This window comes from Falco cherrug, chromosome 8 (assembly GCF_023634085.1).
Source record: "Falco cherrug isolate bFalChe1 chromosome 8, bFalChe1.pri, whole genome shotgun sequence".
Lineage (NCBI taxonomy): Eukaryota > Metazoa > Chordata > Aves > Falconiformes > Falconidae > Falco > Falco cherrug.
The window spans coordinates 62,277,341-62,300,781 of NC_073704.1; the positions used below are offsets into that span (position 1 = coordinate 62,277,341).

At 44.9% G+C, this 23,441-nt stretch overlaps 2 protein-coding genes across 10 annotated transcripts in view; one reads left to right on the top strand and one right to left on the bottom strand.

Moving 5' to 3' along the window:
* The first annotated feature begins 3,289 nt into the window (after nucleotides 1–3,289).
* SKP1 (S-phase kinase associated protein 1) lies at nucleotides 3,290–20,780 on the top strand. Of its 5 annotated transcripts, none has more exons than XM_055717533.1 (7): nucleotides 8,182–8,334; nucleotides 11,015–11,111; nucleotides 13,607–13,680; nucleotides 14,875–15,018; nucleotides 15,671–15,811; nucleotides 16,592–16,653; nucleotides 19,378–20,780. In XM_055717533.1, exons 2-6 carry the CDS (start codon nucleotides 11,015–11,017, stop codon nucleotides 16,625–16,627), a joined length of 492 nt encoding a protein of 163 aa, XP_055573508.1. In that variant the 5' UTR covers nucleotides 8,182–8,334; the 3' UTR covers nucleotides 16,628–16,653; nucleotides 19,378–20,780. The 5 variants fall into 5 exon arrangements, with proteins under 5 accessions (XP_055573510.1, XP_055573508.1, XP_055573507.1 ...); XM_055717532.1 differs by lacking the exon at nucleotides 19,378–20,780 and adding an exon at nucleotides 18,527–18,735; XM_055717535.1 differs by lacking the exons at nucleotides 8,182–8,334; nucleotides 19,378–20,780 and adding an exon at nucleotides 3,290–3,311 and having other exon boundaries at nucleotides 16,592–17,846.
* TCF7 (transcription factor 7) overlaps nucleotides 19,590–23,441 on the bottom strand; it is a 73,804-nt gene continuing 69,952 nt past the window's right edge. For 3 of the 5 annotated variants that reach the window (XM_055717530.1, XM_055717528.1, XM_055717526.1), the window contains one exon: nucleotides 19,590–23,435. In XM_055717530.1, coding sequence (XP_055573505.1) covers nucleotides 23,135–23,435 — 301 coding nt within the window. In that variant the 3' untranslated portion in view covers nucleotides 19,590–23,134. The remainder of the gene's footprint in view (nucleotides 23,436–23,441) is intronic. The other 2 variants (XM_055717525.1, XM_055717527.1) reach the window with 2 other exon arrangements.

Below are 23,441 nucleotides of genomic sequence, written 5' to 3' on the forward strand. Positions count from 1 at the left end.
TTTTGAATTTCAAATTAAATGCTGCTCCAAATTCAATTAATTGAAGGTGTGGCTCCACTCTCACCACTTCCTTATGCACCTGTCAGACACTCATTTATAACTCTTTAATTGTTTCTTGTTTGGTCTGTATGCTGAGAACTCATGGAAACTCAAGATACGTTTTAGGGGGTTTTGCATAGTTAAAGGAAAGTTTTACATGAGAGAAATAGCTTTTTAGTATTAACGTGGGTTTTGCAACCATATGCATAGTTTATACGAGCTTAGATTTTGGAGCAAAATGTTTGCAAGCCATGGTTTTTGAAGTGTAGAGTGCGTAGGGTGTCCTCTGTATGCTACAGTGGTCACTGCACGGAGTATCGGTTCTGTGCAAGTTCCAGGAGAAGGTTGGAAACAGCTAAAGTATCAAGTGAAAATTGCACGGGACTGTAGAGATCTTGCAGTACCCATGAATACACTAAAAAAGCCCTGCAGAGTAAGCAGTTCATGAGTCAGCCTACTGTGGTTTTTAAAAAAGTTATTTCGGTGCTCTAATTCATTTGGCTGTACTCCTTTTGGATGAGAATAAAGGCGAGCTGCTCTCTTGAGCGAGGGACCAGAGTTCTTTGGCATATATACAGGAAAAAAAGGCTGAAACAACACATTTGGTTTTAAATTAAGCAGTGCTCTGTGTTTTAGCTTTTTAAAACCTGTGCTGTGGCTTAAAAGCTTTACTCTTTAAGATGGGTTGAACTACAGCTCCTGATCTTTTAATTACCGTACGGTGAACAGAAGTGCTTTTGGATGAAGATTAAATTGATTGCTGTTGTATAAAACAATCACTAATAGTACCTAAATGCTACATATAAATAAACATATAAAACCAGGCTGGACATGCAGCTTTTAAAATAGGAGGGCACTGTAGGACTGGAACAGGTTAACCAGCAAGGCTGCAGAATATTTCATCTTGGAAGTTTTCAGGACTGGGCTAGGAAAAGCCACAGCTGAGCTGTGCTGGTGTTCATTCACGGGGGAGACTGAGGTCCCTTCCAGACGATGTTTCGGTCTTGAAAACAGCACCTTGCGGGGTTACGGCACACGAGGCTCGGGATTGGTGGATATCCTGTTAGCTTCTTCATCAAACGGCTGTCAAGGCTTTGGTTGTGGTTTGCAGAACATCAACTGAAAAATATAGTGGGGATGTTCCAGTAGCTGCAAACCAGTATCGGTTCCTTTCATCTGGCCTTGCCAATGGCTGCATTGTGCCACCTTCTGCCGCCCTGGGACTGGTGGTGGAAGAGGAGCTGTGTCATTAGGGGTGAGCATCCTGGATAAAAATCTGTAGGCAGGTGCTTCTGATGAGAAGACTGCTCATTTTGCAGACATTTGTATTGCTGTGTGGGGTTGTGTAAATCAAACTAAACTTTTGCTGTTTGGTCATCTCGTTGGCTTTTGTATACATCTTCCTCATTAGATTTCCCCAAAACACAACTGGGTTTTTTGGGGGGGGGGGGTTGTTTTTGGTTTTTTACATTTGTAAATTTTCATTAAATATAAAACCTGTTTTCTGGATTATGCATTTGAAAGCAAAAGTGCTGAACTGTCAAAGAGTAGTGTACTATTTAAACTGATAATTGCATAATGGATTAGGCCAAAAGGCTTTAGTCTGGCTCCCAACTGCCTTTATTTTTCAGGAGTTTGAAAAAACACCCACCACTGCCCTGCCTTAATCATGAAACTTGCTGTGAAACCCCCTTTATTGTAGCAGTCAGTGCAAGAGTGGTCAGTGACCACTGCTCTTTCTGCCTCCTTATTTTATAAAGAAAAAAAAGGGGTGGGGGGCGGTGGAGGAGCTGTGTCTGAGAGGATCCTACAGCATTCATTCCATGCTTGACCCACTTTGCAGGCAGCATCGCTCCTTTTCCACCACCACGTTTCTCCTTGGGGAAGCGGAGAACCGCAGCCACCACCGCTGAAGTGGGGATGCCTGCCCAGGAGAGGGGGTGCCATGGCTCCCTGGGAGCCTGTTCTCCTTTCTTCCCTCTCTCAGCAACAGGCTGGTGATGGGTTCTCTGTTGTGTCTGGTCGTGAATTTATCTAGTTTTAGCTAATCCATCTCAAAATGTTACTGGACTGTCCTTTTTCCTCTGCAATGTCTTTTAAAAATGCTTTGAATTAGACTGCTTCTGAAACATGCTGTATTTATTCCCATGGACTTTGAAACCGTACAGCAACTGCTCTTTATCGTCTGTGGTGTCATAACCAGCCTGGAATCTGCTTTTTGGACTTTGAATAGCTCCAAGGTTGAAGACTGGTGCCGTGCAGCCCTATAAAGCTAACTGTGCTGGTTTTGGCTGGGACAGTTAATTGTGTTCCCGGTAGCTGCTACGGGGCTGGTTTGGGTTTGTGCTGGGGAGGGTGCTGGTAACACAGGGCTGCCCAGTCCCTGCTGAGCGGGGCTTACACAGAGCCAAGGGCTCTGCTGCTCCTCACCCCACGCGCCAGCGAGCGGGCTGGGGGGCACAAGGAGCTGGGAGGGGGCACGGCCGGGACAGCTGACCCCGCCTGACCCCAGGGATGTCCCCTGCCATGAGCCTCGTGCTCAGCACATAGAGCTGGGGAAGGAGAAGGAAGGGGGGACGTTCGGAGTGGTGGCGTTTGTCTTCCCCGGCCCCTGTTAGGCAGGATGGAGCCCCGCTGCCCTGGGGATGGCTGAGCACCGGCTGCCCTGGGGAGCGGTGAACGGGTTCCTCGCTTCGCTCTGCCTGTGCGGCTTTTGCTTTGCCTGTTGAACTGTCCTGATCTCAGCCCCCGAGTGAGTTTTGTCACTTTTACCCTTCCAGTGCTCCCCCCATCCCGCCACGGGGGAGTGAGCGAGCGGTGCTGGGGGCTGAATTGCCAGCCGGGGTTAAACCATGACACTAACCTAGTTCACTTAGGCTCACGCTTGGTTATCAAGGATATTCACAATTTTTTTATACATTGCCGCTTAAGACCGCTTAAAGGAAGCCTGCTAAGCGAGTTCTCCAGATCACCTAGAGCAATCCCGCTCCTCCCGCAGCGCTGGCGGGACCCCGAGGCCGCTCGCAGCGCTCCCGGAGCGAGCCCCGGCGCCACCGCCTGGCCGTGCCCGCCCCGCCGGGACCAGGACCGGGACCGGGGCCGCCCGCAAGGCTGGTCCCGGCGGCGCTGCCCGGGCAGGCGGTGGGTGGGTGACTCCGTCGGAGCAGCCCGAGGGATCCGAAAGGGTGCTAGGGCACAACTGGTACAGAAATCTATGAGTGGAGGTGGAGTGAGGATGAGGGTAGGAAGTAGATGCTGCAAATACGCATGAGGTAGGTGTGTTTCTGTTTTTAATCTTCCCCCCATCTTTAGTCTTCTAAACTCTCTTGCATCCCTGTAGTTATGTAAGGGCAATGAGAGTGGCATTAGGGAAAGAAACAGAAGCTGGTAACAAACCCCACAGCTGGTGTCTGCTCGACAGGATTTAGTTACTGGGGTTTGTCAGTCTATCGGTGTTAACTGGACTCTCATCCAACCGGTGGCCTCTGCCACCTGTTGTCCTGCATTGCTGGGGTACAACCTGGATGGAAAGCAACAGCACCTCGTGGGTGTTCCTGTAATACAAGTTTTGATCCATCATAGAACCACAGAACGGTTTGGGTTGGAAGGGACCTTGAAGACCACCCAGTCCCACCCCCTGCCACGGGCAGGGACACCGGCCACCAGCCCAGGCTGCCCCCAGCCCCGTCCAGCCTGGCCTCGGGCACTGCCAGGGATGGGGCACCCACAGCTGCTCTGGGCAGCCCGTGCCAGCACCTCGCCGCCCTCACAGGGAAGGATTTCTTCCCGCTATCTAAATCTCCCCTCTTTCAGCTTAAAGCCATTTCCTCTTGTCCTGTTGCTTACACGCTCTTGTAAAACGTCCCTCCCCAGCCTTCCTGTAGGCCCCTTTAGGTAATGGAAGTTGGAAATGCAATAATGACCTTTTTCCAGAGTTGTACTGAGAACAAGAATTTTCCTATTCTGTTGCTGCATTGTTGCAAGATTGCTTTAAACAGCACTGGCACAGGCCTTTGAGCTCAGCAATGTCTTTCTACCAACTCTCTCACATGAATAATTCTGATGTTTTCTGGTTTGACACTAAACCAGGTTGTTTTTTGTTGTTTTTTTTAAACTTGTTGATATAGCTGCTTGTTTTAAAAAAAATTCCTCACCATCTGTATTCTGGGGGGGGGGGGGGGGGCGGGGGGGGGGGGCAGAAAGGATTTTTTGCAGCAAGTCTCATCCTCCCCTACATGTGGATTAGGTTCTTGTTCAGATTCTATGTTCACACCTCACTTTCCAGCAAATCATTTTGGGCGCTCTCTGCTAGCGCAGCTGTGCTCTCAGGACTCCTCAAGTTCAGCCCTCCCCAGCATCCCATCCCTGCAGCTCAGGGAATCCAGGCTGAGTTCTGTGAAGTTTCCCAGCTTGTTGATGGAGCAAAGCTGATCTCTTTCAAGCCTGGTTCTCATTAGGCTTTGACAATCCCACGTCACGCTTCTGGTATTGAAAAATACTCAGTGTGTTATCTCCATAGTCTCTGAATTCCCCCCAGCAACAAAAAAAACCCCAAAACAGTTTCTCTGTAAAGTGGAGAATATGAAGTGTTTTGAGGGCTGGGGGTGGGGGGGTGGGGGCACAATAAATTTTGCCTGAAATAGCCAGGAAGAGAATCCGAGAATCCAAGGTCGTGGAACAGATGCAGCAGCACTGTGTCTGGGAGGCTGCTCCCTAATGTTCTGTGTGTTAAAACCCCCTTCCCCCTGCTGCTGCATTGCTGTTCAGCTAGCTGTGCCCGCAGCCCAGGGATGCTGCAAGTATGTAGGTCATAGCTCTTCTGGATCTGATAAGCATTAAATCAAGCTTGCACTGATCTTGGGTGCTCCAGTCTTTTCAGGTATTTGCTTTAGTGTTAAGCTTGTCCCTTCCTCTGGGTTCTCAGTGGTAAAAGGTCCTTAATTGTGATTTACCTATGGCTCATACGTGGTGTGATTATCTTTATGGCTCAGGGTGGCAATGCTAAGGTTTATGATTATTTGCATTGTGACGATTACCTACGTGCCTAACAACTGAAACTGGGCCACCCATTTTTTGAAAAATCTTTTTGCCTTGCCGCTTTAGTGAAGGATGGGTCTTTTGTGTTATTAATACTGACTTACTTGCAGCACTTTGGCTATCAATGCTGCAGCAGCTGCTTTTTCATGACAGATAACAGAAAGCATCTGGACTGGCTGGGGAGGTTCATTGTACGATATGTAGGGCACAGTGGGAGGTGGCCGTCCTGTGATTAGAGCCTATCTATGACAGCCGTCTGCCACTTTTTTTGGGTGTGGGATGTTTTTGTTGTTTTAACTTTTCCAGAGTTCTAATTCAACAGCTAAATTCAAAGTCCACTGTGGACTGAATTTTCTCCTTCAGAAAGTTATCTCAAGTATAAAGCTCATCAACAGTATCGCTTCAAATTAACTTCACATGCAGACCATAATTAAGCATGGAACTTAGCTTTCTGCCTGTTCCTAGATTTTATTAGATCTCTCTGGTGTAGACAGCAAATCCCATCCCCCCTTTGTGGAGCCTGATTCGAAGTCCGAGAGCTTGTGCTTGCTGAACAAGAGCCAAATCAGAAACCTTGGTCTTTGGCAACATCAGGAAGGGGATTTAGGATTTGCAGATATGTTTTCCACAGACCATGTTCTGTTGTAGTCTGATCCTCTAAGCTAAGGAGTTTTAATAGAAATTAAAAAAAGAACATTATAGGAAAATAAAGGCAGTGGTGGGTTTTTTTTTTAGTGCAGTGAACGTGGTTCTCATCATTGGACTAAGAGATGGAGTGACTTAGGAAGAGGTAAATGTGATGACGGCACAATCAAAAGGTCACATTTGGCATAGTTTGGAGGCTTCACATATCTATATGTGATACATATGAATTAAAAATATGATAACTAGGTCCTCATAAATGGTGAACAAACAGCTTATCTGGTTACTAATACTAGGATCTTTGAGGAACCTCTGCTAGCATCAGTCTGTTGTATAAGCATTACCTGACATCTTTGGGTGCTCCCTCAGCTGTTACAAAGAGTTTGGCTGAAGTGCATGTTACAGAAGCCCACAGTAATTCGGGCTAGAAGGGACCACCAAGGTCCTCTGGACCACATTCTCAATTTAGATCCATCTTCAAAGTCAGATTGGGTTGCTCAGAGTCATCTTCAAGCATGCTGTAACTAACGAGTTGCTCGGCATCCTACAGCCCAAGAAACAAGATTCCCCCATCAGGCAGTTGTCTCTGACAGTTCTGTGGAATGTTTAGTGAAACCTATTTAAGTAATAGTACGTGATGTAGAGTAGCCTCACTGTCACCTGAGCTCTAAGAGATTCTTCCTGGCTGCGAATCTGCATTTGAGTTTTCCATCTCTCCAGGGAGTCAGCCCTAACCAACAGACTATTTAATATTAAATACTTCTAGTGTGTGTGGTGTCGCTAGTTATGTCATTCAGATAGAAAATTAAGGAAAAAAAGAAAGAAGACTTGATACTTCTGTGGCGAGGCTCCTGTCCTGGGCTGTGGACTCTGAAATGAGCAAAGCAAGCTTTTTAACTGAGAATTTCTGAATCTCAGGAAAATCCTTTACATTAGAAGGTATTTTCTAGTGGGTCTGGCTGTCATTTGTTCAGTAAGGTGTGGGGCACAGCCTGGGACACCCTGAGACCACAAGGAAGGGGAAAACTGTGACTTATGCCACTATACTGTTGTTCTGCAGTGGAATGCTGCTGCTGGTACCAGTCTGCTTACAGACAGCCTGGCTATGTACGCACTGAAATGCTGTGAACACATTCTTCAGTTCTGTAGACATCTGCAACGAAGATTTCAAGTAAAGCAAATTGTCATCATCATCAGTTGTCACTGCATAAATATTTTAACTACCTAAAAGCCACTTTGCCATGGACAGCTGATGCAAAACTGGGCTCAGCAGCAGAGCACAGGGCAAATTCTGTGTGACAGCACCACGGACACCTCACGGTTACTTTGGTGCACTCATACCCTGCTCTGCCTTCCTCACTTGAGCAAAAACCTTCAGATCCCTCCTTTCCTGAAAATCCAATCCTGAAAACCTAATGCCCGTCACTATTGACCCCATGCTCTTGACCTTTCAGGAGATGTTAGGTGGGGTGCTTGTGCCAACGCAGCACTGCTTTGGCTGCATCCCGGTGGTTCCTGGCTGCTAGTCCGTCCTCGGGCCTGGTGGCTCCCTGTGCACTGGTGTCTGGAGATGCTTCCATGGGCTTTGGCCACGGGCAGAGCTGTACAGACCAAAATTCCTGGTGGGCCCCAGGGCAGATGTTCAGTGGTTGCTTGTTAGACCTAAATCTATTTCCAGCAGCGTGAACTGTCCTGAGCCGTTGCTGAGGCCAGCAACCTGTTGTTGTAACAATCTGAAATTACCCAGTTTTTCAGTGTAGCCTTTTGGTTAAACTGCTTTCTGCGTCCGCTGCAGATGGCGCTTCGCTAGGTTACTGCGGGGGGGGGCTGCCAGGGGCAGGAGCTGCCTGGCCCAGCTCCCTGCTTCAGGGGCCCTCGCGGGGGGCTTGGGCTGTCTCCCCGTGCAGCCCCGCTAGGAGGGAGATCCCCAGCGCGGGCTCTCGGTGACAGGTCCCCGCGACTCCGAACAGCCGTGTTTCGGTGCACAGGATGGCCGCCGTGCCCGCGGGCCGCTCGCTCCCCCAGGAGGGCACCCGGCCGGCCTCCAGCTGCCACAAGCCGCACCGGCGGGCACCCCTCGCCATCACGGGTGCTCTCCACGGGGACACCGCGCTATCCCCCCACCGGGCGGGGGTCCCGGCCCGGCCTCCCCCCGCAACACCGGGCCGGTGGCCGGGGCGGCCCCTCAGGCCCGGGGGAGGCTGGGGGGGGGGGGGGGAGGAGACGCCGCAGCCGTTGGCCCGTGCGAGGCGCCCCCGCCCATTGCGCGGCCCCGGGGCCGCCCGCGCCGCTGCCTGAAAGACCCGCCGCGCGCCGCCCCGTCCCGCCGCTGCCGCCCCGCTGCCCCCGCTCCCCGCACCCGGCAGAGGACGGCGTGGCCAGTTTCTTTACCGTCAGCTGTTCTGGGCGCCGTTTAGGGAGGCGGGTAGGGTGTTTCGGTCAGGCGTTCGCTGCGGGCAGCCCGGCGGTTGCGAGGCAGTGAGCGGCGGGTCCTTGCCTCCTCCCCCGCGCCCCTTTCCTCCCGCCATATAAAGCCGCCGCCGCAGTTGGGCCCTGAGCGCTGCCGCCGCCGCCAGGTCTAGTCAGCGCGGAGTCGGACGCCACCGCCGCCTCACGGTGAGGCCTGCGGGGCTCAGGGGGCTGCACGGGGGCGGCGGCGGCGGTAGGGTCCGGGTGGCGGGGCCGGCTGGCTGCGGCAGGCGGGCCCGGCCCGGCCTGGCGAGGGCGGCGGGGCTGCCAGGTGCTGGTGCGGGCGGGCTGCGGGGGAGGAGGGTGTGCACTGGGGGCTGAGCCCGTCCTGGACGCCGCGGGGCTGAAGCGGGCGGGGGGTGGTGCGGGACCGGTAAATCGGGCGGCGGTGCTCCCCCACCCCGGGCCGCGCCGCACCTGCGGAGCCCGGCCGTGCCCGAGGCGGCCGGCGGGCTGTCCCTGCCGCCCCGGCGGAGTGAGGCGGGCTGGGGCCGCGGCGCTGAGCTGAGTCAGTAAGCGCGGCCCTACAGCCGGTGGCACCGGGAAGCGGAGGGGAAGGAGCGAGCATCCATCCGGAATAGCTCTGGGAGGCAGAGTTGCCCAGTAGCGCCGTGTTAGATGGCTGAGCTCTGTGTTTCAGGCTTATACATGCAAATTACCGTTGTAATTCAGGTTTGGCTTTTGACGAGCTCCCAACCTGTTTTGCTGTTGTTGAATAAAGCTTTTAGGACTGGTCTGCTTAGTCACCCAGCTGTGTTGCTGTCCAAGGCCAGTCTATTTCCAGAGCTGTACTGCAGTTTGCTAAAAAATGACTTTTTTTTTTCTTCTTCCTCCAGGAGATTGAGCTCTGTGATATAAAAATAATGAAATATGGCTGAAATCCTTATCCCTTATCAATGATGAGGCAGTAGATTAGCTTCTTTCGACCTGATTCTGACCCATAACAATGACCTAAAGGTCTTGCAAGAAATGGGTTTGGGTGATACAAGGGTCTTAATGCAAATATTCTTCAGGGGCTGGCCTTGCAGCATCCCTGCCTTGCTGGCTCCGTGCTGCTGCATTATGTAATCCTAGACACAAGCACGGGAAGGCTGGCATGTGAAGCTGGGTTTGTTCTTGAGTGCTCTCAGACAATCACTGCAAGAACAGATGCATTAAATCTGAAATTTATGCCTAGATAAGTGCTTGGTTTTTTTTTTAGAGCATCATTCAAACTACCAACTCAGAACTATGCTTTAACATGGATTTTATTTGTGCGTGTGTGTGTTTGTATCTTTGGAACAGTCGTGACTGTGCCCCTCCAGAACACCCATCTTAATTAGAAGTAGTGCTGTCATATCATTTCGTTACTGGGTAAATATTAACTAACTACTTGCTCTGCCAAATGGAAATTAAAGCAATGAGAGCTTCAGACTGGTGTGAGCTGCTTATTAAGCTTTGTGTGCTTTGGCTGGCCTCCACTGGACTGGGTTTGTTGCAGTAGTGTCAGGCTCAGCCATAGTGATGAGCTACTGGAGGCATTCAAAAAGGGGTAGTGTAAGTTTGCTGAAAGTAGTCTAGCTAATTCAATTTTGGTAGTTAAAGTACTGTAAGGAACTAGCATGCATACTTCTTAGGTTTGGTGGGAGAAGAACACTTGAAAATTAACTTAAATTGGTTTGATATTCTCTGTTCCTGGAGCTCCTCTTTACAGTGCCTTCTGGGTTGTATTTATATATACATGCTTTAGAGGTCCTCAAGGAGATAACTTGAGGGAAAGAAAAAAACCCACCCAAAACCTCTTGCAGTGGTCTGCTGCTAACAAACATTTGGAGTGGTAAAGGAACTCTCAACACATCCTGCCAGTTTGTTGAGAACGGATTAATAAAGTTTATGTGGCCAGGCACTTAGGATTATCATGTCTTTCAAGTCAGTTGGTTCAGGTGCAGTGATACCCAAACAGACTTCATGTGTAGTTTCAGGCAGAAGTTGTAACCTACTGGCTGCTGCATCAAGTGCATTACTTCTGGGTTTGAGTTGTAAAGTATTTGCAAAGATGCGTTCTTGTAAAATTTGATTATTTTTCAGTTATAACTTCTTTGCAGTCTGCTGCTTCTGTTTATTCTTGGTCTTGTTACAGTTTGTTTGAAAAACTTTGTTAAAATGCAGAGTCATCTTAGCCATTCTTAATGCTAACAAAGTGCTCATCTAACTTGCTACTTTGTAAGAGTAGTATTGAGTGCTGAAAGACTCTCTTGTAGTGATATATTGCTTTTTAATCTCTTCAGAAAAACAAATGTTTTTCTGAAGGAAAGCTGTTGATCCTGAGCAATCTGTCTGTCTGACTCTGGGGCAAGGGAGGCTGGACCTGGCTCTGTCTAGAGGGGTTCCTTCCAACCTCAGTTTTGTGATTCTCTTCCAGAGGCTTTCACTTAAATGAAGTCAGATCTCAAAAGTAGCTTGAGTAGTCAAAATGAATAGCAATTGTTTGGATTTGAAGAGAAGGAAGTTTTTTTTGGAACTGTTGTTGAGTTAATTCAAAGGAAAGGTAGCTCTAGTGTTGCATGGAAAAAAAGTAGTGCTGTTGGCTAATGTTGTATATTTTATGCTTTAAAATTAAAATTCTCTTAAATTAGTGTTAGGCTTCTACCAATCCTGTTTCTTAAGCATGAGGATTAATGAATTTAGGCCTGTTGATTCAAGCAGTGAATAATCTGAGTATGCTTTAAGTGGCACTGGGCTATCTGCTGTTGGTAAGAAGCAGTATAAATTAATGTATATCCTCAAGTCAGCAAAACCTGTAACATCTGCTGAATATTGTGTGGAAATAACTGTCCTTCTCTTGTAGATGCCTTCAATTAAACTACAGAGTTCAGATGGAGAAATCTTTGAAGTTGATGTTGAAATTGCAAAACAGTCTGTAACTATAAAGACTATGCTGGAAGGTAAGAGTGTGAAGCCTTGAGGCCCACTAGCTCGTGTGGAGATAGCAATGTATTCAAGGAAGCCTCTTGAACAGTAGCTGTGACCAAAGGAGACAAACTAGTACTGTGCTGAAAATGGATTCTCAGTCCTGTGAAGCAGCTCGCTGTCCTATGTCAGAGCAGCTGAAACAATTGCTGTTGTAGCTGGAACTATGTTTTGGGTGGATGTGCTCTTGCAAAAAGCTTAAAGTTCAGTCCTCCTGTTAAGAGCACTCACAGGGAAGCTAGTAAAATAGAAGCACCCCACTGCCTTGCTTACAGCCTACTTCAGTTTTGTAAAAGCTAAGCAAACAGAACATCTCATAATACTAAAAACTAAGGTTATTTAATCCTACAAACCAGCCTTATGATGTAAGTATCTTTTAAATGGGGTGGGAGATTGTAAACCAGTGCAATGAAGAAAGAGCTAAAGTGAAACCTATATTGTGGATGCAGTTGAATTATTTGGGATAAATGCTTAGTTCTGATCTCCTGCTGACATAAATTTGAAACAAAAGAACTTGTGGCGGGGGAGGGGAAATCTGCCAGATGGCTAGGATACAGTGCAAACTGTGTCTAATCCCTCTAGTGCAAATCCTCATTGTTTACTGGTGGTTTTTTCCAGTTTTTGGGTGTATTCATGAATTAACTTAGAAAACAGTCTTTCTGTAGATGTAGTTAAAATTATGTTCTTGGGTATAAATCTGTGTCTGGTTGTGACACCTTATTTCACCCTTATTTTTACTGGGTTTATGTATACTCCAAGCATTGAACACTTTCATTCTGTTAGTAAGATGCTGTTGAACATGACTAGCAACACGAGGAGGAAACATAGCAGTTGGTTGGATTACGTTAGGAAACGCAATTCTCAGTTTTCTCATGCAGAAGCTGTGTCACTGCCGGTGTTTAGTGACACTTGGGTGTTGATGAAAGGGAAGTTACACGTGGTAAGTGTTGTAAGCTAGGCAATGTAAACTAGCCTCTCACTAATCTGGGTGAGACCTGATACTCTAGTACAGATGAAATGCATTTGCAGTACAGCCGGTTAAGCATCAGTTAATAAACAATGTTTTGTGTGTTGCCTGCTACAGTTGAAAAGGGAGGAGCTGAAAGGTGGGGTTGTCGAGCATCATGGGACCACCAATGAAGTATTAATTTTCTGATAACAGATGAAATTGCTGTTTTGGAGGTGGTGGGGGCAAGCTGAGCAGAGTTGACTGAACTTGAGATATTGCTTGAATTATTTCCCCATACCAACAATTTTGGACTGGTTGCTTGTTACTCTAGTATCTGTCACCATGTTCAAAGTATGCATTTGAAGTTTCCATTAATTGATGTACGCAGTACCCCTTAATGTCAGTATTTTAGTTTCTGAATCTATGAAGTTAGTTTTTCCAAACAAAAGGTAGTACTAATTAATATCCCATTAATAACAGTAGTTGACTTGCCTAAATACAGAAGTACATGCTATTTTAATTGTGCACAGATTTGATCAGTGATGCCTGTGTGACAGTCATCTGTTCTTAAAAATGAATTTCCTTGGTGATGTAGAATTGGCTTATCTGTGCATATAATGAGTGAAGGTCTGCATAGTTACTAGATTACATAACTAATTACAAGATGTTAATCTTTGACAGCTGGGGTGTCATCCAACTGTTCGCATTTGTGTAATAAAAAAGCATATTCTCTGATCAAAGATGGGTAATGTAGTATTTGTTCTGCATATCAAGTACAGATTTTGTTTTTCTCATTTTTTACTTTGATTCCTTAATCATATCAAGGGGTCAAAGTGACAAAGTTTATCCAAATCTGTCTTGAGCATGCTGGCAGTCTTTGAAAGCAAGGAGTATTGGAAGCGTGCTTTATAAATGCTTTTTTGAGTGAAGGATTTATACTGCTGTCTTAGCATGTGAACTTCAGCCGATGAGAATCGGTATGAGTGCTTCGGAGGCCAGATAACTGGCATCTCTGCACTACAGTGAAGTATTTACTGCTCCTGTAGAAGACAAAACATTGTCTCTACTTACCACAGTAGATCTGAATTCTTATTAAATAAGAAATGGAATGGGAGATCTCAGTTGGAACATTTCGGTTGAACTTGCACTTTGAACTGTTGAAAGTGGTAAAAATCCATACATGTGTCCGATTCCTCCAATGTCTCCTCTTCCCAGGACACTGAACTAGCAGGTTCTGCTCTGACAAGTAACTGACCGCTTAACTGGTGGTTTGTTGATGCTCTCATTTGATGAGGTAGCCTGATTAGCCACTTAGCCTAAACTTGGTATAACCTTGTATGTGTAATGCAGCTGTGGCTCCACAAAGCTTTCTAAAAGGTACTGGCTTCACCAGTTAGATCCTTTGCTACCAATCTGTTCAGCCTCACTGTTAGAATAGTGGAGAATTGGTGAAGCAGCCCAGTTCAGAAAAAGAACAAGTGGCTTTGCCTGCTGATTGCTTAGTCATCTTTCCATTTTTAGATCTGGGAATGGATGATGAAGGTGATGATGACCCAGTCCCTCTTCCAAATGTTAATGCAGCTATCTTAAAAAAGGTAAGATGCTGAAAACAGTAGGGTTATGTGGCAGTAATGAAATGTGAAATTCATGTTGGAGTTGGGTATTATGAACTATTGTATTAAAAATATTCTTCCTGTGCTAGCTACAAGCTTAACCAATTTGGGGTGCATGAACCTAGGCATCTAGAGTTTCTGAGAACTGGGATGAGGCTGGTAGGCAGATAATGGCAGAAGACCTACAGAGGTGACCTTCTGGAACAGCAGCTGGAGGCCAGACAGGCTTCCTAAGGTGCTGAAGTGGTGCACACTAGTATTCTGTGGTATTAAAGCACTGATTTTTTTATTGGATTCTGTGAACTGAGGTGCCTGTTCATGAGATCCAAATGTTCAGAGTAAGGATTAAGGGATTGGTGGTGGTGAGAATACTGGCAGTAGCCTGCCTGTGTGGTAGTCACTGTGTGCACTCAATGGTATTAAATTGGGTAATAGACCATGATTACTGTTGGGTCAAGGGAGAAAAGCAAAAAAATACGTTGCTGTCTTCTAAGATGCTTTTTACTCTGAAGTAGAAAGTGTTATGCCAAAATAAGCACTGGACTGTTTTGGGGTAAATAAATGGTTAGGAATTATTTCCTAGTGAAAGTGCACATAAATAACTTGTGAAGTCTCTTGGGTTGGCAGAATGGGACGGGATTTTACTTGTATCGTGTGATGAAATTGCATGTTCCCAAGCTAGTGTTTGGTTGTGTGTGGTTTTTTTTTTAAAAGGCAGACTTTTGCCAGGTGAACTTTGCACTAGGGTGAGCATGTTCTGCTGATAGCTGTTACCAACCACTCTATGCTCTTCCCCTGTGTAGTGTTCTGTTTAATAAAAATTGTGTCTCTGCAAACAGATTAGACACTGCAAAATGAGGTTTAGGTTTTCTTTGTGCAGTCCTGTGTGTGCTAGCACAGGGTTGAATAACTTTAGAACACCTGCAGCTGGCTTTTAAGATCATGAGTAATTAACTAGCTACTGTCTCAGATGGGATTCTTGAAGGCTGTTGTACTCCAGGACTGGGGATCAGTTGTTCTAAAATTATAATGTTGGGTATTGGAGCATGTTCCTACGTGATTCTAATACGAATCTAGAGGAAAAGGTGCATTTCTTCTGAAATGAAGGTAAGTTATAGTTGGGGCCCAACAGGAGAATCATTTGGATAAAACTCTTAATATCAAAACTGTAATTAGGTGATTCAGTGGTGCACCCATCACAAGGATGATCCACCTCCTCCTGAGGATGATGAGAACAAAGAAAAAAGAACAGATGACATCCCTGTGTGGGATCAAGAGTTTCTGAAAGTAGACCAAGGAACGCTTTTTGAACTTATCCTGGTAAGTTCGTTCATGAAGCGTAAAGGCTATGCCTGTGGAGTGTGCTCTGCGAGTGCACTTCACAAAGTCTTTATGCTTCTTGAATAATTTCTTCATTGGGAAGGGGATGTGGGGAGGGCAAGTTGTTCTGGCTAATACTGGCTCAGATTGTTGAGGAGGTTGGAATGCTTGCTAACCTAATGCTAGGCATTAATCTAGACCTGCTCATTTATCAATTAATATGCTTTTCTGAATATGGGGCTTGTTAATAGATGATGTTACTGGAGATCCGCATACAACTTAAACCCTAGCTTTGACTTCTTAAATCTGTCCCTTGTATGGTACTGTGGGGCAGCATTAGTTGTCTTGGCTAGTACTAGCTGGAATAGTACTTCAACACTGAAGATCTTGGATGATTGTAGGCTTCTGAAGCTCTTTGTAAAAGGGGGAGCAGGGCGGTTGTATCTTCTGTGGTACAAGTAACTTTCCCTTCTGTTTGGCAAGCAAGTTTTAGGCATTGTTACTTCAGAGTTAGCTAGAAGCTTCTTAAAGTGGAGATGATCTGTTTGCAGTTACAATATTCTACAACTTCAGTGTAACTGTAACTCTGGTAGTACATCTGCAGGGGCAGAACATCGATATGGAGGCTTTAAATTTGAAAACTCTTCTACAGGCTGCAAATTACTTGGACATCAAAGGTTTGCTTGATGTCACATGCAAGACAGTTGCAAACATGATCAAGGGGAAGACTCCAGAAGAAATTCGCAAGACATTCAATATTAAGAATGACTTCACTGAGGAGGAGGAAGCACAGGTACTTGATCTAGGTTTAATTATAATTTAGCTGGGTTTTTTTGTGCTGAATTTGTGTGGCACTTCATGATTTAATGTGTGGTGCAACTGACCTTTTAACAATGAAGGTGAACTAACACACCACCCCCTGGTAATTGGGTTGCTACTAGTGGAAGACCTTTTGGTGCCTACAGTGCTCACAGTCCATTACCTGAAAAGGTCAAAACAAAGCATATTGATTTCCTGGCTCGGAGGTGTGTCTGGTAAGGAAGCATGTAGGATTGTTTTTGGGAGCCCTAGTTAGCCATTTTGGAGCTGTGCTGGAGATGTATTGTTGCATGTGGTTATAAAGGTAAGATGTTTGGATTCTCATCGTTAACTAATGAACTCATTGATCTTAAAACTTGAACAACAAACCAACTGCAAAATAGCAGAGTTGAGAAAGATTGGAGTAAGATGCCTTGTTTAAATATGAAAGTAGTGAATCGTACACATTGGTTTGCCTTCAGTGCTGTGCCATGAAACAAGTGATTTAGTCTTAAGCTAGTCAGTTTCCTTTCCTTGGTGGGAAAAATTCTGTTTTGATCAAATCTAGGCATGAGAAATACATTTCTTGGCTTATATTGATAAACAGGTCAGTTTCTGGAAGACTGACTTTCTAATTGCAAATGCTACATGAAAAATTAAAGCTGCTTCCAGGTTTATGCCTTCCTGCATAATAAGTAAGTAATCCTGAATGCTTATGGCTATTTACAGTTAACTCTTAGAAGTTCACTGCAACATATTAATTTTTTTTTTTCAGGTACGTAAAGAGAACCAGTGGTGTGAAGAGAAGTGAAGTACTGTGCCTGACACTCGAACACTGTAAGGATTGTTCCAAATACTAGTTGCACTGCTCTGTTCATAATTGTTAATATTAGACAAATGCAGCAGCAAATGAAGTTGTGTTAGCAGGATATTGTTCCCTTTGCATGTGTAGTGTTTTTTGAGTACAAATTTAAATCTTCTGAGTTTTTATTAGTGTAATTAGATGTCTTTTTACTTTACTCTGCAATGAATAAAACTGAACTAAGTGTGGATTCTGTATGGAAAGTAGCACTTCAGCTGTTCAAGTCCAGTTACAGTGCTAAGGATTGACTCCATTGTAAATAAAAACACCTATGACTTCTCCCTCAAGAAGAACAGAACACTTGTAATTACAGGGTATTGATATCTTCAGAAAGAAAAACAAACTAGAATGTGTCTTGGGGCTTGGGGAGCTAGGTAAAGTTAAGTTACTGGATTTTTTCCAAAAACATTGTGGGGAAAATTAGTGTTACTTAAAGCTATATAACTTTCAAGATGGTTCTTGTCCTGCATTTAAAAAAAAAAAGGAAAAAATATTTGACCACTTTCTTGTCCTGTTAGTCTTGCCTTATAGACAAGTGAAAATGTGATCTAGCACTAAGCAAGCTCCTAACAGTTAAATTTTAATACTTCAACCATGTCTTGAAGACCTGCCTCTAGCTGGTAGCAAGTGAAAAGTGTGTTGCTTTATGCACAGGATGGATGTGTTTTTATACATGCTACTGTGGAAAGTGGAATCCAGATTTGACCAAAAATGACTGACACTACCAAAGTTAATATTATTGACCTGTGCATGTCATTAGTGGCTGGTTTTTAGGCAATTTTAAACAACCCTTGTGATGTAGCTCTTTAAAACATGGTTTCATGTGTCCACAGGAAATCTTACGCCTCTGTATGCGATACTTCAGCTTGTAGAGACTTAACTATTGCATACAAAGCTAATGCAATATCAAGCTTAACTTCTTTGGACAAAGCCACTTGCAACTAGTTAAACAGTAACTGGTTTTCTGATTTTTTTTAATTTTTTTTTTACAGTTCCCTTATAGGGAGTAGGGGATGGTTGTGTTAGATCTTTGAGGTGTGCTCTTAGCTTGTATTGCATTCCATTCTCTGTATAAACCTTAGAGTAGAGTGAACCTTAATAAACATTACTTATCTCACTTTAAATAACAGTGTTTCACTTCTGAATTAATAAAGGGCTTTTAAACTTTTGTTGGCAAGTGGTTCTAGTTGTTTGTAACTAGACAATCTTACGGTCACTTAGTGCTATCGTACACTCAGTACTAAGGCAGTGGTTAATTGAAATAAAACGGATGTAAAGACTTTGAATGACTTAAGCAAGCCACTAGTCACAGTGGGCAACTTCTCAGATTAGGTCGGAAGTTAAATAGCAGGCAATCCAGATGGATAAATTTTTGATGGCTTACCAGCTTTTAGGTAATCTTTGATGTAACCATCAATGAAAGCATTTATAACTCTCTAAAGCAGCATTCAAACCCATGCTTTGGATGCAGCTGCTGCTTACATCTGCTTATTCATGAGGTTGCTGGGCCTGCCTTTGTGCTGGTGGGCATATTATATGGGCGTATTAGATACTGTCAGTGGGCATAAAATACTCCAGTGCTAGACTTGGACATGCTGGAGCTTTTGCAGCATCCTGTATTGCAAACAATACACCTCAGTTTAAAAGTGCCACTAGAGAAAATCTGATGATGATTCTTTCTGTGGTTGTATAATATTCAGCTTCTCTTGTATTCTTATGAGATAAGTCAGTCTGTGTGAAATTAGTGTTTGAGAACACACTAGTTCATCCTTGGAGTGCTGCGTTGCTAATACAGAAGCCTGTACTGTAATTGTGTTTAATGATAGAAGCCTATATAAATTCCTTCAGGTGCTTGTCAGCAGACTAGGATCCCTGTTTGTCAGCAGCCACTGCCTCGCATGATGCCTTGCTGTGCTGTAGGATGAGGAAGAGACAGACACCTAGTTTGCCTTCCTCATTACCTTGCTTCTACTTTGCTTGCCATACCTGCATAAAACACACACCTGTGATCCTGTGGTAAGACTTGCTAATTATTAAACAGCTTGCCTAAAACATCACCCTTGGTGGTCAAATGCTGTAATGGTGGAGCTTCTGCTGAAGGTCCAGGGTTTGCCAGGTGGCTGTTGACACTGATGCAAATGTAGAGGGAGGTACAGCATAGCAGTGTGCAGAAGAAAGGGCTAGTCTGTGTGGTGAATGCATTGTATAGCTTTGACAGATTTTTAATCTTAATAATCTGGTAGTTTGGATTCCATGCAACTTACATTCTTCTAATTGAAGTCCCCCTGTAGTACTGTCTCAGACTTACCCAGATTCAAAATCTGTAGCTGCCTGACACATATGTCAGTATGAGAAAACACCTTTTTTTGACCTTTTTTGGTCTCTGGAGGTTGTGTTACCTCTCAGTTGTTACCCACTCTAGCAGTATGAGTGCTGGGCTGTAGAGAATGATGCCCTTCGTGAAGGTGCTGAGGCAGCTTGTGTACCTCTCTTGTGAGGCTGCTGTGTGTGCTCTCTAATTCAGCTGAACCCAATAGTTGCCTGCTGTTGTAATAGACACCAGCTGTGTACTTGGAAACTCTTACTTGGAAATTCTTGAAAGGGGGAGAGACTGTCCAATTTCCCACTGTTAAACTCTGTTACTGTTTAACTTGTACGGTGCTGCCTTAACTTTTTTCTTTTTCTTTTTTTTTTTACAGTCCCAGCATGATCAGGGACAGCTCTTGGCCAAAGTGATTAACAGTGGGGGTAGGGAGAGGGAACCAAGGTGTTGGTAGGGACTGTAGAAGAAGGTATTTTTTTCTTAGTCTTGGCTTAGTATTTCAGTCTTACCCATTGAAGATTATTGGCAATTACTTTAAAAACTATACACACAAATGCAGAAGGAAAAAAATGCAGGAGTCCTCTTGAATCAATTCTAAGAAATAGTTGTTTGAGAGTTTGATAGGATTATAACTTCCAGTGGCCTATTTTGAATAGCCAGTCTGGCAATTACTTTATTTATAAAGCTATAAACATATTTTTGAACATAAAAGCCAAAAAATACAAACTCAATGAAGTAAAAAAATTACAAGTGATGGGTAGTCATTGGACAAATGAAAGTACAGCTGCAAAACATTTATCCCTGCTACATACATACAGTGGTTTTACTTGGTTTAATGAAGTGGTACTTCCATGACTTCTACATTCAAACTGATTTCAGGAATTCAAATATGGAAGTGTTGAAATTGCTGTAAGAGAACTAAAAAAAAAAAGATCTTGTTGTGATAAAAACTTAAGGGTAACGTTTTCCTTCTATTAAAAAAGTATTAACACAAAATAGTAACACTTCATAAAGCATTTCTAAAGACACTTTTTTGGTATTAAAGTAACTTTGTTTTGGCATTGGTTGTCAGCCATGGGACATGTAACAAGTTGGTCATGGTCACTGTTTTGTCTTGGACATGGGCAGCTTAAAGGTCTCTTGTGTGTTTTGGGAAGGAAAAAAGAAATGAAATTTTCTCAGTTACACCAGTATAAATGGAACACGGTGCAGCATACTGAGCAGATATTCAGAGTTTATACTGCAGTAGCTGAAAGCACCAGGGTAAGGTCTGGCTCTAAACCTGTCCCTGTAGAGCAGAGCACAGGGTCAGAACAATGCTGTGTCAGAAAATGAGTGTAACCGCTCCAGCGGTGTGGCTGTGGCAATGCTGCTGTGCCCGGAGCGCACAAGGGTGGGCTCCCAGAGGCGGGCCAGTAGGTTTCACTAAGATTTGCAGGAATTGGATGGAATAGCAGTGATGGGAGGAGGGTGTAATACAGACAGGCCTTTTGCCGGTCAGTGTGCCCTGAGCCGAGGCAGGGGTCCACAACACCATAGAGGGGCTGAAGTAACCTTGAAATAATAAATGGGTGAAAGTCCTGGTGAATTCTGAAATGAATGATGGCTGGTCTGCATACGCTGGTACTGTCTGGGCATGTGGTTTAATACTGTCCAGGACTTTCCCCTACATTTCCTCTGGTGGCGTTTAGATGCATCTACTTTTTCTTTTATACCTGCCTTTGCTTTGCTGCTAAGTTACGTGTTTGATCCAACCACAAAATACCAATCGGGTATTAAGTGATGCCAGCTTTACACCCAGTGTTGAGTTATGCTAGGTCACTGCGGCTTCGTCATCTGTGGTGTTTAGAGTAGCTGACACTTGTACGGCACCTTAGTTCAGAGGGGCTCAGTGACAAATGGTAGCTGAGACATAGCTGGGGGTTCTTTTAACATTTTTTTTTTTTTTTTAATCAAGTGATAAAGAGACTATGTCAGAGCTGGGAAGAGTCTGCTGAGTTCCTCTGTTTAGCACTGGAGCATGCTGTTGTCTAAGCTTGCTAAAATAATTTAAAAATGAGCAGATTGCATGTTGATCTAGTGCTATGTAATTAACCCTCTGAGTGCAGTAAGTACATGACTAAGTGTACAGTTGGCAGTCGATTCAGGTAATGCTACTACTCTAAGGGTTAAAGTGATTCAGACTTTAAAATCTTCAAATGTTTCAGGTTTGTACTCATAGCTTTCATTCAGTGCTTCTGAACTTACTTTTACACAGGAGAGGAATAAAGCAATAGATTGAGATCTAAACTAAAACTGGAATTAAAAAATCTACAATACTATAAGCAAAGCTAGCTAAATAAAGGGAATAAACCTAAAGCTGCTCTACAGACTAATCAGGTTTTTGGTTTTTTTTTCTATTTTTTTAAATTTTCAGTCTTTGAAGCATGAACTTGTCTAAAAAGTTATGTTCAGTCCAATGTAAAAAATTAGGGTTTGTGTTTTTGCATTAAGAAAAAATATAAAAATATTTTGTACATTATAAAGGTAATCTTAAATCTCTTGCAGTTCTACAATAATATTACTACACAATTTGTATTCAGTACTCTGAAACCTATTCTAGGAAGTAGAAAAAATAGGACCCCCCCCCCTCTCCCTCTGTGGTGTTATATTTCTCTTCAGCAGTCTAGCATGTGCAAGCAGGAGGAGATCTGCACTGGACTAGATTATGGTCTCTGTGACAAGTCTGTAAACCTGAACTAAATTAAGAACTTGGATTAATTTGGGATTTACATCAGTTTGGGGAGATCGCAATCTGTCCACAGTGTTGTTTTGTTTATCAAGCTCAAAATATAAATAAAAATACCAGAAACTAGTAAACTTTTATAAGCTGGAGAGAATACATTAACATTTGGCATCATGGGGGTAGAGGGAGGATCTTTTAGAAAAAGCTAGAATAAGGGTTTTTTTAAAAGTTACATGCCAAATAATGAAAAAAAAAAAAGGTTCTGATCTTTCTGAGGGTACGTACGGATGAATGCCTGAAGCGAAGAGCAGGGTAGTGTGCCACTCTGCTGCCAGACTGCCAGAGGGAAGGAGAGAGCAGAGCGGGTGGCAGAGCTTGCATCTCTCCTCCAGCCTGTCTGCTCATGGGCCAGCAGGGACCCCTGCCCCGTGTCAGCCTGCCGGGGCTGGGGCCCCCTGCCCACCGCTGCGGGTGGGTCACAGCTGTAGTAGCAAACTGATTTGTGAGGCTTTGCCCAGCCTCTGGTGAGGTTTCTGGCTGTCCATGTCTGCAGTGGGCAATCCCTGACAGCGAGGGAGACCCTGCACCTGACACAGTGAGCAAGCGACCGTCAGAGCCTCCAGCGGCCTGTCCAAGCTCCTTTTACCATCTGGTTGGTGCTCCCTTTTCCTCTGCCGTGCCACATGCTCGTGGCATGGGACGTGTCTGCGCAGAGACCTGCTACCTGTAAACAGTACCTTCCTGTTCCCAAACAAGAAGTTAAAAAAATTGGCCTCGTTGGTTTAAATATTTCATTTCTCTATTACCTGGTCAGATCAAAAAGCTAGCATGGCTACATTGAATTTTCAGAGATAAGGGCTTTTAAAAAATGCTCCTAGTCCAGCTTTTCCAGCTCTGTGGTATCACGGCTGTGAGAGGTGTGTGAGTGGCTACACGTTAAAGCAGCTGGGAGGGCAGGCAGGGGCAGCCGGCGCTAGAGCGATAGCACCTACCATCTACTGCGGCAAGCTGGGGAGCTGTCTGCTTTCAGCCATAATTGAAGATAATGCAGTAAAAAAACCAAAACAAAAACCCCAAACAAATGAAAAAAGCAGCACAGGCCAGGGACAAAAGGCTTGTTTACTCATCAGCACTTTAAATTTTGGCAAGTACTTTTTTTTTTTTTTTTTTTTTTTACCTTTTCTTTTGAAATCAATTTCTGTCTTTAACACCACCCACCCCCCAAAAAAAACCCCACCAAAAACACCACCAAATGAGTTTTCCAGCATCCTTAAGTCATCCTGTTGCCTAACTTTGCACATTTTACAGTGAGATGGGGAATTTGGATGGGCCTCTGGTCCTGTTGGGTGGAGCCAGGTGGGAGAGCACGGAGCGCCCAGCGCCTCGGCCAGCGCGGCTGGGCGTGGGACTATGTCCCGCTGGAGGCCACGCTGTAGGCTGGGGACTCTGCGGGCGCAGAGGAGCACCTGGCAGGCAGTCTGGAGGAGCAGGAGGCAGTTTGGAGGTGAGCGGAGCCAGGGAAGGGGTCAGGCTGTTCTCTGTGTGCGGAGTCAGCGGGGGCTGCAAGCTTGTCTGAAGGAAAAGCAGAGGAGATGCATTGGAGTGTGTCCGGAGGAGAGGGAGGGGAGTCTATAGCACTTCCATCGGAAGAAACTGGGCTGGCACAGCGTCCTTCTCCTTGTAAGTACCGAATGCACTTCTTTTTCCTCCTGAGA

Coding starts and splice junctions, on each gene's coding strand:
- SKP1 (XM_055717535.1), top strand. CDS start 11,015: ATGCCTTCAATTAAACTACAGAGTTCAGATGGAGAAATCTTTGAAGTT. Junction 11,112..13,606: donor TATAAAGACTATGCTGGAAG/GTAAGAGTGTGA, acceptor TTCCATTTTTAG/ATCTGGGAATGGATGATGAA. Junction 15,812..16,591: donor CTGAGGAGGAGGAAGCACAG/GTACTTGATCTA, acceptor TTTTTTTTTCAG/GTACGTAAAGAGAACCAGTG.